This window comes from Schistocerca cancellata, chromosome 10, assembly GCF_023864275.1.
Source record: "Schistocerca cancellata isolate TAMUIC-IGC-003103 chromosome 10, iqSchCanc2.1, whole genome shotgun sequence".
NCBI classification, from domain to species: Eukaryota; Metazoa; Arthropoda; class Insecta; order Orthoptera; family Acrididae; genus Schistocerca; species Schistocerca cancellata.
Window position 1 is genome coordinate 189,955,052 of NC_064635.1, and position 15,383 is coordinate 189,970,434.

The window sequence follows — 15,383 nt, forward strand, 5'->3', positions numbered from 1 at the left end:
TACGAAAGTTCAGAATGAGTTTTTACCATACAGCGGGGCATGCACTGATTTGAGAGGTCATGGCAATTAAAGTTGTGTGCTGAATTGGGACTAGAACGTGGCACCTTGCCGTTTTCGGGACAAGTGCTATTCCAACTGAGCTTCTCAAGAACGACTCGAAACATCTCCTCACAGCTGTGTTTCCGCCAGTTCCTCATCTCCTACCTTCCAAACTTCACAGAAATTCTTCAGCATACTTTTCAAGACTAGCACAATGAAAGAAATGTTATTGCAAAGATCAAGCTTGGCCACAGCCAGAGATGAGAAGCTGCACGGACACGTTGTGAGTCTGTTTCGGTAGCTAAAGTCATTAGAGAACTTGCTTGCGAGAGGCAAAGGTCTCAGGTTCGAGAACCACAGCGGCATACAATTTTAATCTACCAGCAAGTTTCAAATCTGTATGCACTCCACTTGAGAGTGAAAATTCATTCTGGAAACGATTTCCCACGCTGCGTCTAAGTCTCTGCAATAGCCTTTCCTCCAGGAGTGATATCCAGCAAGGTATGATGGAGAACTAAATGAAGTTTGGAATAATAATAATAATAATATAATAAAGATTTTATTGTCTTTAGGTCATTACAGCAATTGACAACGTCAAATGAAGATACAGTTTACAATACAGTGTGATAAGGTATTGACTACTGAAATATTTTAGCTTATATTACAATAAATGTAAAGTGAGTCATCTGTTGGATTACTGCATTTTACAGTTGAAGAATTCATTGATATCATTCATGCAGTCTTTCTTTGAATGTATGTTCAGGAAGATCCTGTATAGCATGTGGCAGCTTATTAAATAGTTTGTGCCCTGTGACTTCATAGCTGTTTATTGATTTTGATAATCTATGGTAAGGCTTGTATATGTGTTTGATGCTTCTTGTAACAATGTACATTTTCTCTACGTTTCACATCTTGTAGATTCTTCTTCGTAAAGTTTAAGACATTGTATATAAAGAGGTTTCTTACTGTTATACTTTTTTGTTTAGTAAATAAGGGTTTGCAGTGAGCCTTATGTGTAGAATTTGTAATTATCCTAAGGGCTTTCTTCTGCAATAATAGGATGTCATGTATATGACTACAGTTACCCCACAAGATAATGCCATAGGATATTATACTTTGGAAAAATGCAAAATAAGATGATCTGATGTATGTTTCAGGTACAAAGTTTCCGAGTTGCCTTGATAAATAAATTACTCTAGATAGCTTATTACTAATATAGTTTACATGTTGGCCCCAGGATAACTTTTCGTCTAAATAAACTCCCAGGAATTTAACAGAACTAGGGTCATCAGATAGTGGTTTGTCTCTTAGAGTGAAGATTATCTGCTGAGTTTTATTTTCATTTAGCAGGAAACCATTTGCTCTGAACCAATATGCTGCGTGAGTGAGTGTATTTTCAGCACAGGTTTTAAGATCATTAAGATTGTTACTGCTATGAAGAAAAGTCGTATCATCTGCATACAATACAGGCAAGACCATCTAAAAAATGAGACTCACAGGAAATGCAAAATTGCTAAGCGGGAATGGCTAGAGGACAAACGTGAGGATATAAAAGAATATGTAACTAGGGGAAAGATAGATAACACTAGTAGCAAAATTAAAGTGTCCTTTGAAGAAAAGAGAAGCAGCTTTATTAATACCAAGAGCTCAGATGGAAAACAACTGCTAAGCAAAGAAGGAATGCTGAAAGTGGAAGGAATATATAGATCGGGTACACAAGGGAAAAGGAACTTGAAGACAATATGATAGAAATCTCTATTAATCCGTTGTGGACATGGAGAAGGTATTTGAAATACACAAATTCGCTACATCCAGATACTGATGGCACCAGTATGCCAACAGCGATACGGTTGAGTATCTATACATGAGGCGGATATGGCAACTGAAGATGGCATAGTGAATTGCCGAAAGTGGTTGTGGAAATAAATTAAAACAGCTTCTCAAACTTCATGGCTGTTTGGCGATTTTCCTTGTCAAATATTACAGAAAGGCAAAAAGACATAGACGAGGATGAAATTGGAGATATGACACTGCGAGAACAATTTAACAGGACACTGAAAGACCTAAGTCGGAACAAGGCCCTGTTAGTAGACGGCGTACTACTGATAGCCTCATGACGAAACTCGTCAGTCTAGTGATATAGTTCCAATTCCAAGGAAAGCAGGCGTTAATAGGTGTGAATATTACCAAACTATTAATGTAATAGGTTATGGTTGCAGTATCTTGACACGAGTTATTTACAGAATCATGAAGAAATTGGTAGAAGGCGACCTCGAGGAAGATCGCTTTGGATTTCGGAGAAATGGTGGAAAACATGAGGCAATACTGACCCTACGACTTATCTTAGAAGATAGGTTAAGCAAAAGTAAACCAACGTTTATAACGTTTGCACACATAGAGAATGCCGACTGGATTACACTCTTTGAAATTCTAAAGGTAGCAGGGGTGAAGTACAGAGAGCAAAATGCTATTTACAAGTTGTGCAGAAACCAGACAGTAGTTATAGGACTCAAAGGTTAGGAAAGTGAAGCAGTGCTTCAGAAGGGAGTGACACAGGGCTGTGGCCTACCGTCGATGTTATTCTGTCTGTACACTGACAAAGCAGTAAAGAAACCAAAGGAAAATTTGAAGAGGGAAGTAAAGTTCAGGAAGAAGAAATAACGACTCGCGCCCCGTCGTCACAGCTTTACTTCTGCCGGTACCTCGTCTCCTACCTTTCAAACTTTCATATCAGCGCAGGACCAGTGGCGACAAGTCTGGCTACGATAGTGCCATTGGCGGCGGGGACAGTGACAAGTCTGGCTACGATAGTGCCATTAGCGACAGGGACAGTGACAAGTCTGGCTACGATAGTGCCATTGGTGACAGGGACAATGACAAGTCTGGCTACGATAGTGCCATTGGCGACAGGGACAGTGACAAGTCTGGCTACGATAGTGCCATTGGCGACAGGGGCAGTGACAAGTCTGGCTACGATAGTGCCATTGGCGACAGGGACAGTGATGACAGGCCCACTGATGAAAGAATCAGCGACTAAAGGTCTGAAAATGGCCAGAGAAGCGATGGCAGGTCTGGAGATGACATGGCTGGTGGTGACACGTCAGGCAACAAACAACAGGTCCAGTGACAACAAGTCTGGTGTCAACAACTCAAGTGATGACTCATTTGGTGATGACAGGTCCACTGATGGTACACTACTGGCCATTAAAATTGCTACACCAAGAAAAAATGCAGATGATAACCGGGTATCCATTGGACAAACATATTATACTAGAACTGACATGTGATTACATTTTCACACAATTTGGGTGCATAGATCCTAAGAAATCATTACCCAGAACAACCACCTCTGGTCGTAATAAAGGCCTTGATACGCCTGGGCATTGAGTCGAACAGAGCTTGGATGGCGTGTACAGGTACAGCTGCCCATGCAGCTTCAACACAATACCACAGTTCATCAAGAGTAGTGACTGGCGTATTGTGACGAGCCACTTCCTCAGCCACCATTGACCAGACGTTTTCAAATGGTGAGAGATCTGGAGAATGTGCTGGCCAGGGCAGCAGTCGAACATTTTCTGTATCCAGAAAGGCCCGTACAGGACCGGCAACATGCGGTCGTGCACTATCCTGCTGAAATGTAGGGTTTCGCAGGGATTGAATGAAGGGTAGACCCACGGGACGTAATATATCTGAAATGTAACGTCCACTGTTCAAAGTGCCGTCAGTGCGAACAAAAGGGGACCGAGACGTGTAACCAATGGCGACCCATACCATCACACCGGGTGATACGCTAATACGGCGATGACGAATACAGGCTTCGAACGTGCGTTCTCCGCGATGTCGCTAAACTCGGACGCGACCATCGTGATGCAGTAAACAGAACCTGCATTCATCCGAAAAAACGACGTTTTGCCATTCGTGCACCCAGGTTCGTCGTTGAGTACACGATTGCAGGCGCTCCTGTCTGTGATGCAGCGTCAAGGGTAACCGCAGCCATGGTCTCCGAGCTGATACTCCATGCTGCTGCAAACGTCGTGGAACTGTTCGTGCAGATGGTTGTTGTCTTGGAAACGTCCCCATCTGTTGACTCAGGGATCGAGACGTGGCTACACGATCCGTTACAGCCATACGGATAAGATGCCTGTCATCTCGACTGCTAGTGATACGAGGCCGTTGGGATCCAGCACGGCGTTCTGTATTACCCTCCTGATAGCGCCATACGATAAACCGCAATCGCGATAGTCTACAGTCCTACCTTTATCAAAGTCGGAAACGTGATGGTACGCATTTCTCCTCCTTACACGAGGCATTACAACAACGTTTCACCAGGCAACGCCGGTCAACTGCTGTTTGTGTATGAGAAATCGGTTGGAAACTTTCCTCATGTCAGCACGTTGTAGGTGTCAGCACCGGCGCCAACCTAGTGTGAATGCTCTGAAAAGCTAATCATTTGCATATCACAGCATCTTGCCAACCTAATGTGAATGTTCTGAAAAGCTAATCATTTGCATATCACAGCATCTTCTTCCTGTCGGTTAAATTTTGCGTCTGTAGGACGTCATCTTCGTGGTGTAGCAGTTTTAATGGCCAGTAGTGTAGGTCTGGTAATGAAGTGCCTGGTAAGACTGATTTGGCAATGACAGGGCTGGTGACAACTGGGCTGGTGACTACAGGGCCAATGAAATGATGACAGGACCAGTGTATAATGATGACGACTGGGCTGATGACAGAAGGACTTCTGCTGTAGAACCGGGTGCTAAATGGCGCTACAATATAGCAACCAACTTGACTGAAGGTGGGTTAGTGCTCCATACACAAAAGTCATGGACACCCAATCTGGACATTGTCCATGATCAAGCTCACTAGAACAGTGAGATGAAGAGCGTTTGTCAGTAATCAGGATCGCTGTACTCGCATAGCCTGGCTGGAGGTGACTGTCACTACGCCGGCCGCGGTGTTCTAGCGGTTCTAGGCGCGCAGTTCGGAACCGCGCGACTGCTACGGTCGCAGGTTCGAATCCTGCCTCGGGCATGGATGTGTGTGATGTCCTTAGGTTAGTTAGGTTTAAGTAGTTCTAAGTTCTAGGGGACTGATGACCACAGCTGTTAAGTCCCAGAGTGCTCAGAGCCATTTGAACCATTTGAACTGTCACTACAAAACTGAGCATTCAACCGCTCCAGTAATAAGTCAAATTTGACGTCCTGCAGACGAGAGTCTGGGGGAAACTGACGACACAAACTAGAGTCGTTTGTTCCTGCATCTCAATTGCCAGGCTCTCGAAGAGAGAAGCAAATTATTCTGTTGAAGCTTTTTACAAAATTTCGAGAACCATTATAAAGCGAAAATTCTAGAGATATTTTTTATTTCCCTACACAGAACCAGAATAAAAGATAAGACTAATTACAGCATACACAGAGGCATTTAAAGCAGTAATTTTTTTCTTCCTGCTCTCTGTATGCGACTGGAATGCAAGGAAAACTTCTGCGCACTTGGCAATCTATGCAGATGTGGGTGTATATCGGAAGGCACCAGGAACAATCGCAATTTTACTTCGTCTTACCGCATATATGGAATAACGAGCGCACCACTCGCTACAGGAGTGATCCACCATCTACTAACTGCAAAGCACGTGGAAATCAAGGCAACAAGACCCAAACTAGACTGACGCAAAACCGAATGCAGCTCAGGGTCTGCGTTATGGCCACCACTGTAATATGCAAGGTGGGCAAAATAAAAATGAGCTGGAAAATATTTCATGCACCCTAAGAGAGGCAGCTGAACTTACATAATCTTCCCTGGGCTGCAGAAGATACAGGGTGTTTCAAAAATGACCGGTATATTTGAAACGGCAATAAAAACTAAACGAGCAGCGGTAGAAATACACCGTTTGTTGCAATATGCTTGGGACAACAGTACATTTTCAGGCGGACAAACTTTCGAAATTACAGTAGTTACAATTTTCAACAACAGATGGCGCTGCAAGTGATGTGAAAGATATAGAAGACAACGCAGTCTGTGGGTGCGCCATTCTGTACGTCGTCTTTCTGCTGTAAGCGTGTGCTGTTCACAACGTGCAAGTGTGCTGTAGGCAACATGGTTTATTCCTTAGAACAGAGGATTTTTCTGGTGTTGGAATTCCACCGCCTAGAACACAGTGTTGTTGCAACAAGACGAAGTTTTCAACGGAGGTTTAATGTAACCAAAGGACCGAAAAGCGATACAATAAAGATCTGTTTGAAAAATTTCAACAGACTGGGAACGTGACGGATGAACGTGCTGGAAAGGTAGGGCGACCGCGTACGGCAACCACAGAGGGCAACGTGCAGCTAGTGCAGCAGGTGATCCGACAGCGGCCTCGGGTTTCCGTTCGCCGTGTTGCAGCTGCGGTCCAAATGACGCCAACGTCCACGTATCGTCTCATGCGCCAGAGTTTACACCTCTATCCATACAAAATTCAAACGCGGCAACCCCTCAGCGCCGCTACCATTGCTGCACGAGAGACATTCGCTAACGATATAGTGCACAGGATTGATGACGGCGATATGCATGTGGGCAGCATTCGGTTTACTGACGAAGCTTATTTTTACCTGGACGGCTTCGTCAATAAACAGAACTGGCGCATATGGGGAACCGAAAAGCCCCATGTTGCAGTCCCATCGTCACTGCATCCTCAAAAAGTACTGGTCTGGGCCGCCATTTCTTCCAAAGGAATCATTGGCCCATTTTTCAGATCCGAAACGATTACTGCATCACGCTATCTGGACATACTTCGTGAATCTGTGGCGGTACAAACTGCCTTAGACGACACTGCGAACACCTCGTGGTTTATGCAAGATGGTGCCCGGCCACATCGCACGGCCGACGTCTTTAATTTCCTGAATGAATATTCCGATGATCGTGCGATTGCTTTGGGCTATCCGAAACATACAGGAGGCGGCGTGGATTGGCCTCCCTATTCGCCAGACATGAACCCCTGTGACTTCTTTCTGTGGGGACACTTGAAAGACCAGGTGTACCGCCAGAATCCAGAAACAATTGAACAGCTGAAGCAGTACATCTCATCTGCATGTGAAGCCATTCCGCCAGACACGTTGTCAAAGGTTTCGGGTAATTTCATTCAGAGACTACGCCATATTATTGCTACGCATGGTGGATATGTGGAAAATATCGTACTATAGAGTTTCCCAGACCGCAGCGCCATCTGTTGTTGAAAATTGTAACTACTGTAATTTCGAAAGTTTGTCCGCCTGAAAATGTACTGTTGCCCCAAGCATATTGCAACAAACGGTGTATTTCTATCGCTGCTCGTTTAGTTTTTATTGCCGTTTCAAATATACCGGTCATTTTTGAAACACCCTGTATAAACTGCCTTGTCTATTTTGAGGTGCACGAAATATTGCCCAGGTCATTTGTATTTTATCTGCCGCATAGCAGAACTCTTATGTGAACGAATCGTAGTAAAAAGGCGGGAAGTAGGTTCACTTACCGACAAAGAAGTCGAAGTCTTCATGGGGCTCACGTTCGATGCCCGGATGTTCCAGTACGGCGTGGCTGATTGCGTGTAAGATCTCCAGTCCGTCCAGCTTCGTGTTGTTGTCGTAGTCGTGCAGTCTGACAACACACCGGCAACAAAAGTCCCCAGTCAGCCACACTTTCTACACTTCCAATACCACTTCTGGAAGCCTGTTTACAGAAATCTGCTTTTTGACATGCAGCTTTACAGCCACTGATGCAGAGAGCTGGCCTGACGTGCAACCGATACAGTATACACACTCACTATGAATCTACAGAAATGGAACAAACGGCATTCAATAAGTAATGCAACTCATTTTTTTCCTCGTCCTATTTCGGTTGGGCCGGCCGCGGTGGTCTAGCGGTTCTAGGCGCTCAGTCCGGAACCGCGCGACTGCTACGGTCGCAGGTTAGAAACCTGCCTCGGGCATGGATGTGTGTGATGTCCTTAGGTTAGTTAGGTTTAAGTAGTTCTAAGTTCTAGGGGACTGATGACCTCAGATGTTAAGTCGCATAGTGCTCAGAGCCATTTGAACCATTCTGAACCATTTCGGTTGGAAAACATGCGGAATTCGTTGTGGACATAGTGGAATATTCTCGATTCATCCTCTCTAGTTTAATGAAACTGCGATAGATGGAGCCATTGTAAGTAGTCTTCAAAGTAGCGGAGGTACGTTGGCGGAAAACCAGAGCACCACAGATATTCGTAAGCGCTTCTAGAATGTCTGCATAGATCAGGTAGTGAAGAAAGGGGGCGATGAATCTTTGGGGGAGGCGTCTTTCATCCTCACAACGAGATCATGCAAACCTGTCTAATCTTCCGCATGATAGCTGGCAGCACAGAACTGTGACTCCTCGAATGTTGAAATGTGCGGACAGTCTCACTTGAAATCGTGGCGTCGCACCACACCTCTTCCGGAGAGAAAGTTTAAGGCTGCACCCCCAGCTGGTAAAGTCGTGGCGACGGTTTTCTGGGAATCTGAAGGGGTTACTCCGTCTGACCTTCTTTCTAGTGGTGCAGCGATAAAACGTGAAGGTTATTGTGCTACCTTCAGGAAATTGAAGAAACTTCAGCGTGTTCGTCGACACAAAAATACAAATGAACGTCCCCTCCTCCATGACAACGCAAGGCCTCACAGAAGTCTGCACATCCGACGATGTTAATGGTGTTTGGTTTGTAGGGCTCTCAACTTCGCGGTCATCAGCGCCTTACAAAGTTCCAATTTTTACACAGTCCAATTTTTTACTCAGTCCGATATAGCCACTGCCACGAATGATGATGATGATGATGATGATGATTATGAAATGATGAGGACAACACAAACACCCAGTCCCCAGGCAGAGAGAATCCCCAACCCAGCCAGTAATCGAACCTGCGATCCAGTGATCAAGAGGCAGCAAGACTAGCCACTAGACCACGAACTGCACACTGCATATCCGAAATGAGTTAACAAAACTTTCATTGGCCTGCACTTCCTCGTTCACCCTAAAGCCTGGATATCCCACCTTCAGACTTCCATCTGTTTGGCCCATTGAAGGGTGCACTCCACGGGAGGCAGTAAGTGGATGATGGGTTGGTTACTGAGGCAGTAAGACGTTGGCTCCGGCATCGACCAGTAGAGAGGTACCATGTGGGCATATATATAGCAAGGCCGTCGCACTGACCGGAGGTGGTGTTGAAAAATACAGTTTTGCAGTCAGAGGGGAATAATATAGTGTACTGGAGTCCTGAAAAAAAACCCGCTTTCAGAAAAAATATATGTTGCATTACTAACTGAACACCTTCGCATTACATTTTATTCGAATTTTTCCGTAGTACATACACAGTCTTGTGTTTCTACTTCAACTATACTGTTAAAACCTCAGTTCATTACCTCCAATACTTTCACAGATATAAACTACTGGCCATTAAAATTGCTATACCAAGAAGAAATGCAGATGATATGCGGGTATTCATTGGACAAACATATTATACTAGAACTGACATGTGATTGCATTTTCACGCAATTTGGGTGCATAGATCATGAGATATCAGTACCCAGAACAACCACCTCTGGCCGTAATAACGGCCTTGATACGCCTGGGCATTGAGTCAAACACAGCTTGGATGGCGTGTACAGCTGCCCGTGCAGCTTCAACACGATACTGCAGTTCATCAAGAGTAGTGACTGGCGTATTGTGACGAGCCAGTTGCTCCGCCACCATTGACCAGACGTTTTCAATTGGTGAGAGATCTGGAGAATGTGCTGGCCAGGGCAGCAGTCTAACATTTTCTGTATCCAGAAAGTCCCGTACAGGACCTGCAACATGCGGTCGTGCACTATCCTGCTGAAATGTAGGGTTTCGCAGTTATCGTAACACATCTGAAATGTAACGTCCACTGTTCAAAGTGCCGTCAATGCGAACAAGAGGTGACCGAGACGTGTAACCAATGGCACCCCATACCATCACGCCGGGTGATACGCCACTATGGCGATGACGAATACACGCTTCCAATGCGCGTTCACCGCGACGTCGCCAAACACGGATGAGACCATTATGATGTTGTAAACAGAACCTGGATTCATCCAAAAAAATGACGTTTGGCCATTTGTGAACCCAGGTTCGTCGTTGAGTACACCATCGCAGGCGCTCCTGTCTGTGATGCAGCGTCAAGGGTAACCGCAGCCATGGTCTCCGAGTTGATAGTCCATGCTGCTGCAAACGTCGTCGAGCTGTTCGTGCAGATGGTTGTTGTCTTGAAAACGTCCCCATCTGTTGACTCAGGGATCGAGACGTGGCTGCACTATCCGTTACAGCCAAGCGGATAAGATGCCTGTCATCTCGACTGCCAGTGATAGGGATCCGGTACGTCGTTCCGTATTACCCTCCTGAACCCACCGATTCCATATTCTGCTAACAGTCATTGGATCTCCACCAACGCGAGCAGCAATTTCGCGATACGATGAAGCGCTATCGCAATAGGCTACTATCCGACCTTTATCAAAGTAGGGAACGTGATGGTACGCATTTCTCCTCCTTACACGAGGCATTACAACAACGTTTCACCAGGCAACGCCGGTCAACTGCTGTTTGTGTATGAGGAATCGGTTAGAAACTTTCCTCATGTCAGCACGTTGTAGGTTTCGCAACCAGCGCCAACCTTGTGTGAATGCTTTGAAAAGCTAATCATTTGCATATCACAGCATCTTCTTCCTGTCGGTTAAATTTCGCGTCTGTAGCACGTCATCTTCGTGGTGTAGCAATTTTAATGGGCGGTAGTGTAAAATTTTAAAATGTCAAATATGTGTGAATTTCTAAGGGAGAAAACTGCTTAGGTTATCGGTCATTAGATTTACACAGTACTTAAACTAACTTATGCTAAGAACAACAGACACACCCATGCCCGAGGGAGGACTCGAACCTGCGATGGGCGTAGCCGATATAAAATTTTACCTACAACCACTTTAATACTACTTCAAAACAGATATACAGATTATAATGTTTTCATTTATAATCTCAGTTAAATTTATAATCAAAAGCGTTCAGTTCACAGAAATTGTTATCATAGAATTCGTTTTACTTTCGTTACAGTAGCTGGATAATACAAAAGTACTCTTTCCAGAATTATTATTGGATTATGTTTTGTTGTATGAATGATGCAGGAAAACACAGAATGTGTCGAGGACATACATAATGTTTGGATGTTTCATTTGATTGAAAACTGTGTAAATGTACGCATGAGAAAATTCTTGTGCTATCATGAATCGTGTGACATTATGTCCTGTATGCATAATTATATATAAATGCAATCGGAACAGATGTTCTGCGTTAGATCAATAAGTATTTCATTTCTGGGATAATTCGTACTTTGTTTTATTTAACAGAAATTTGGTTTCGTAAATTTAGGAGTTTCTTTCATAATTTGCTCTCTGTAATCTTATTGCATGAACCAAACTGCGGGTTTTGGAGTGCTGGAGATTTTCTGTTTGGCTGTCTATGCTGTCAGCCAATAGGAATTAAGCATTTCCCATGCTTAAGATAGGAGTTTGTGTGCTGTAGTTTTGTGTCAGAAGGATTCTGGGACCGTCTTACAGTGTAGATCGTGTAGAACCATGTCACAAAAATTTCAGTTAAGATGAAGAAAATCATTTATTCTTTCAGTCGTGTTAATGTAATTATGAAGAGACTTCAGCTGTAGACAGTTTAGTCAAAGTATGAAAATTTTAAGTAATGTAGCTTGGAAGTTACTTGCGTGTGAACTTTCTTGTCGTGTAAAAACTCTCCAGGGCACGTTTTGCGAACATTCTCAAAATGTTGGCGAGCACTTCTTTTTAAGAAGATTACTGAAAGACTTGATGTAGTAACTCACGAATAGCTGCGGATCAGTGACAGTTTAGGACACAGAATTTATTCGGGTCGGACTTGTAAAAATTCTGAGTGTTCTACATGTCAAGACTTTGAGTAAAACAGTAACCAGCCTGCAATAATAATAGTTTTGGCAGCATATATGGACTTGATACTTATTTACAACTTGTTTTAGAGGGAACAAAGCTTAATTAATTGAACATTCGTAATTCTCACGCAATTTTTTAGAATCCCATACGCCCAATATTTTTTACAAACTTACAGATGCTGCTTCCTAGCTTGAGTTATGCGGGCTTAGTTTGGTTGGTATTTAGTCAGTGCTTCGTCAACGCTGCTTTTCATCGACCAAACGAATTCCTGTCAACTCAAAGTGAAGGCGATGGACATCAAGAGGTGTGTCGAGGTAGGTGGAGTGATATTTCTGCACCAAAAATCGAAACATGGATTTGTATACCAAACTGTGATCTGAAGTAGGTGTAGCAAGGTAATGGAGATTACAAACCGCTACTCTGCAGAATCCTGGTTCTGCATATGGAATCAGATGACCGTACATTTGGTGCTCGGAAACTAAAGTTCTCAGTGCGACGAGCAACAGAACGACGTTGTTCATTACTTTTGATGCGGCTGGCACCCCTGGACATTTCAGCCCCTCTCTAGGGACAGTGTAGGGCTACATCCCAATTGAACATGATGAGAGTGCAGGACAACTGCAATTTTTTCTCTCGTTTACAGAATGGAGCCACTGGGGACCATTCAAAACCACTTGACGAAATATGAAATGGTCAAAAGCTGCAAAGGTGGTGTTGGGTTTTTCAGCAGTTCAGCGATGCCCACGGTGGCATCCGTAAACATCTGTTGAAAACTGCAAAAATATGCCTTTACAGAGAAAACCTGCAAAGTAGCCTTAGGCGCCTGCAGGCAGGCAAACATTTGGCTCTCTCCTAATGCCAGTTGCTTGCCTGCTCTTCTTCTCGATCTGTCCCCTTTGTCTCAGCTTGGAAAGTTCTAGGCTCTACAGGATTATAGCTTGACTATTTACTTCTTAGTGATGTACACTGTCCAGTCACATTAATGTGGCCACCTGTCAAGAGCCTGAGAGCCGCCCTTCGCAGTTTGGACCACTACAAGACGTACAGCAATAGAGTCAATGAGGTTCTGAAAGATACTGACAGGGATGTGGAGCTATGATGACTACAGTGCTATAGCCAGTTGGGCTAGGTTTCTTGTTGGGGATCCAAGACATGAACAGCCCAGCTGAGGAGATCATACAGACTCTCGTTTGGGTTTGTATTCAGGGAGTTTGGTGGCCAGAGTAGTATGATAAACTCATCCTGGTGCTCTTCAAACTACACACATACACTGCAAGCTGTGTAACATGTTGCACTGTCTGCTGGTAGATGCCAACTGTCCAAGGGAAAACAAACGGAATGAAGGTGTGGACATGGTCTCTACAGATAGATGCGGAGTTTTGTTGATCCATTTTGTCTTCAAGGATGACGAGATCGTCCAGGAATGCCATGAAAGCATTCGCTGGAGCATAATGCTCCCTCCTCTGGCTTGGACCTTTCCAAAGACTGTAGAATTTTAATTTCTTCAAGATGTTCCACGTCGAACACGCCAACAGCCATCTGTCCAATGAAGCATAAAACGTGATTCATCTGAAGATCATCTGTCGACACTAAGTGGATATCCAGTAGCAGAGTTGGTGAGCCAACTGCAGTCTTAATTGCTGATGAACGGTAAGTAGTCAGTATGGACGCATGAACCAAGCCCCTGCTCCAAAGGCATGTACAACACAGTCTTTGGTGAACAGACATTGAGGATGATGATGATGATGTTTGGTTTGTGGGGCACTCAACTGCGCATTTATCGGCCCCATACAAATTCCCAACCTTTGCTGAGTCCAATCTCGCCACTTTCACGAATGATGATGAAATGATGAGGACAACACAAACACCAAGTCATCTGGAGGCAGGTGAAAATCCCTGCGAATCGAACCCAGGACCCTGTGCCTGGGAATCGAGAACGCGACCACGAGACCACGAGCTGCAGTCTCAGACATTGAGGAGGCATTGTTGGTAACCCCTTGGTTCAAAAATGGTTCAAACGGTTCTGAGCACTATGGGACAATTGCTGAGGTCATCAGTCGCCTAGAACTTAGAACTACTTAAACCTAACTAACCTAAGGACATCACACGCATCCACGCCCGAGGCAGGAGTCGAACCTGTGCGGTCGCGCGGTTCCAGACTGCAGCGCCTTGAACCGCTCGGCCACTCCGGCCGGCCCCCTTGGTTCATCTGGATAATCAGTTACTCAGAAGTTGTACGTCTGTTCGCCTCTAAACATCTCTGCAGCTGTTGTTCACCTCTGTCACCTATGGTCTGTGGTGCGCCACAATTTCCTCAGCACCAGTTTTGGGCAGCGCCATTTTGCCAGGCGCTGTATACTTTAACCATGGTGACACGTTAAATGCGTACAGACATAGTTCTTCTGAAAATGCATCCACACTTACTCCGTAAATCAGTGGTCGTGCCCTTTTGGATATGCAGGACAGCAAGCTCTCTGGTCTCTTCACAGAATTATTAAGGGCCATGAGATCTTGAATTAAAAAAATCTGAATTCGCATACATGCAAATAAATGTCATTTTGCTGTCATATTACACTTTCATGCAAAGTAGGTAATTGAATGCTGTGTACCAGCACATCATAGCAGCATGCATATTGTACACTACTGGCCATTAAAATTGCTACACCACGAAGATGACGTGCTACAGACGCGAAATTTAACCAACAGGAAGAAGATGCTGTGATATGCAAATGAGTAGCTTTTCAGAGCATTCACACAAGGTTGGCGCCGGTGGCGACACCTACAATGTGCCGACAAGCGGAACGTTTCCAACCGCTTTCTCAAACACAAACAGCAGTTGACCGGCGTTGCCAGGTGAAACGTTGTTGTGATGCCTCCTGTAAGGAGGAGAAATGCGTACCATCACGTTTCCGACTTTAATAAAGGTCGGACTGTAGCCTATCGCGATTGCCGTTTGCCGTATCGCGACATTGCTGCTCGCGTTGGTCGAGATCCAAAGACTGTTAGCAGAGTATGGACTAGAAAGGGGGGGGGGGGGGTTCAGGAGGATAATACGGAACGCCGTGCTGGATCCCAACGGCCTCGTATCACTAGCAGTCGAGATGACAGGCATATTATCCAGATGGCTGTAACGGATCGTGCAGCCACGTCCCGATCCCTGAGTCAACAGATGGGGACGTTCGCAAGAGAACAACCATCTGCACGAACAGTTTGCAACGTTTGCAGCAGCACGGACTATCAGCTCGGAGACCGTGGCTGCGGTTACCCTTGACGCTGCATCACAGACAGGAGCGTCTGCTATGGTGTTCTGAACGAAGAACCTGCATGCACAAATGGCAAAACGTCATTTTTTCTGATGAATCGAGGTTCTGTTTACAGCATCATGATGGTCGCATC

At 44.8% G+C, this 15,383-nt stretch overlaps 1 protein-coding gene across 1 annotated transcript in view; it reads right to left on the reverse strand.

The window, feature by feature from the left end:
• Window positions 1-15,383, reverse strand: part of LOC126106483 (multiple coagulation factor deficiency protein 2 homolog) — a 272,324-nt gene that overhangs the window by 50,505 nt on the left and 206,436 nt on the right. The window contains exon 4 of the mRNA XM_049912784.1: window positions 7,526-7,650. Within this exon, the coding sequence (XP_049768741.1) occupies window positions 7,526-7,650 (125 nt within the window). The remainder of the gene's footprint in view (window positions 1-7,525; window positions 7,651-15,383) is intronic.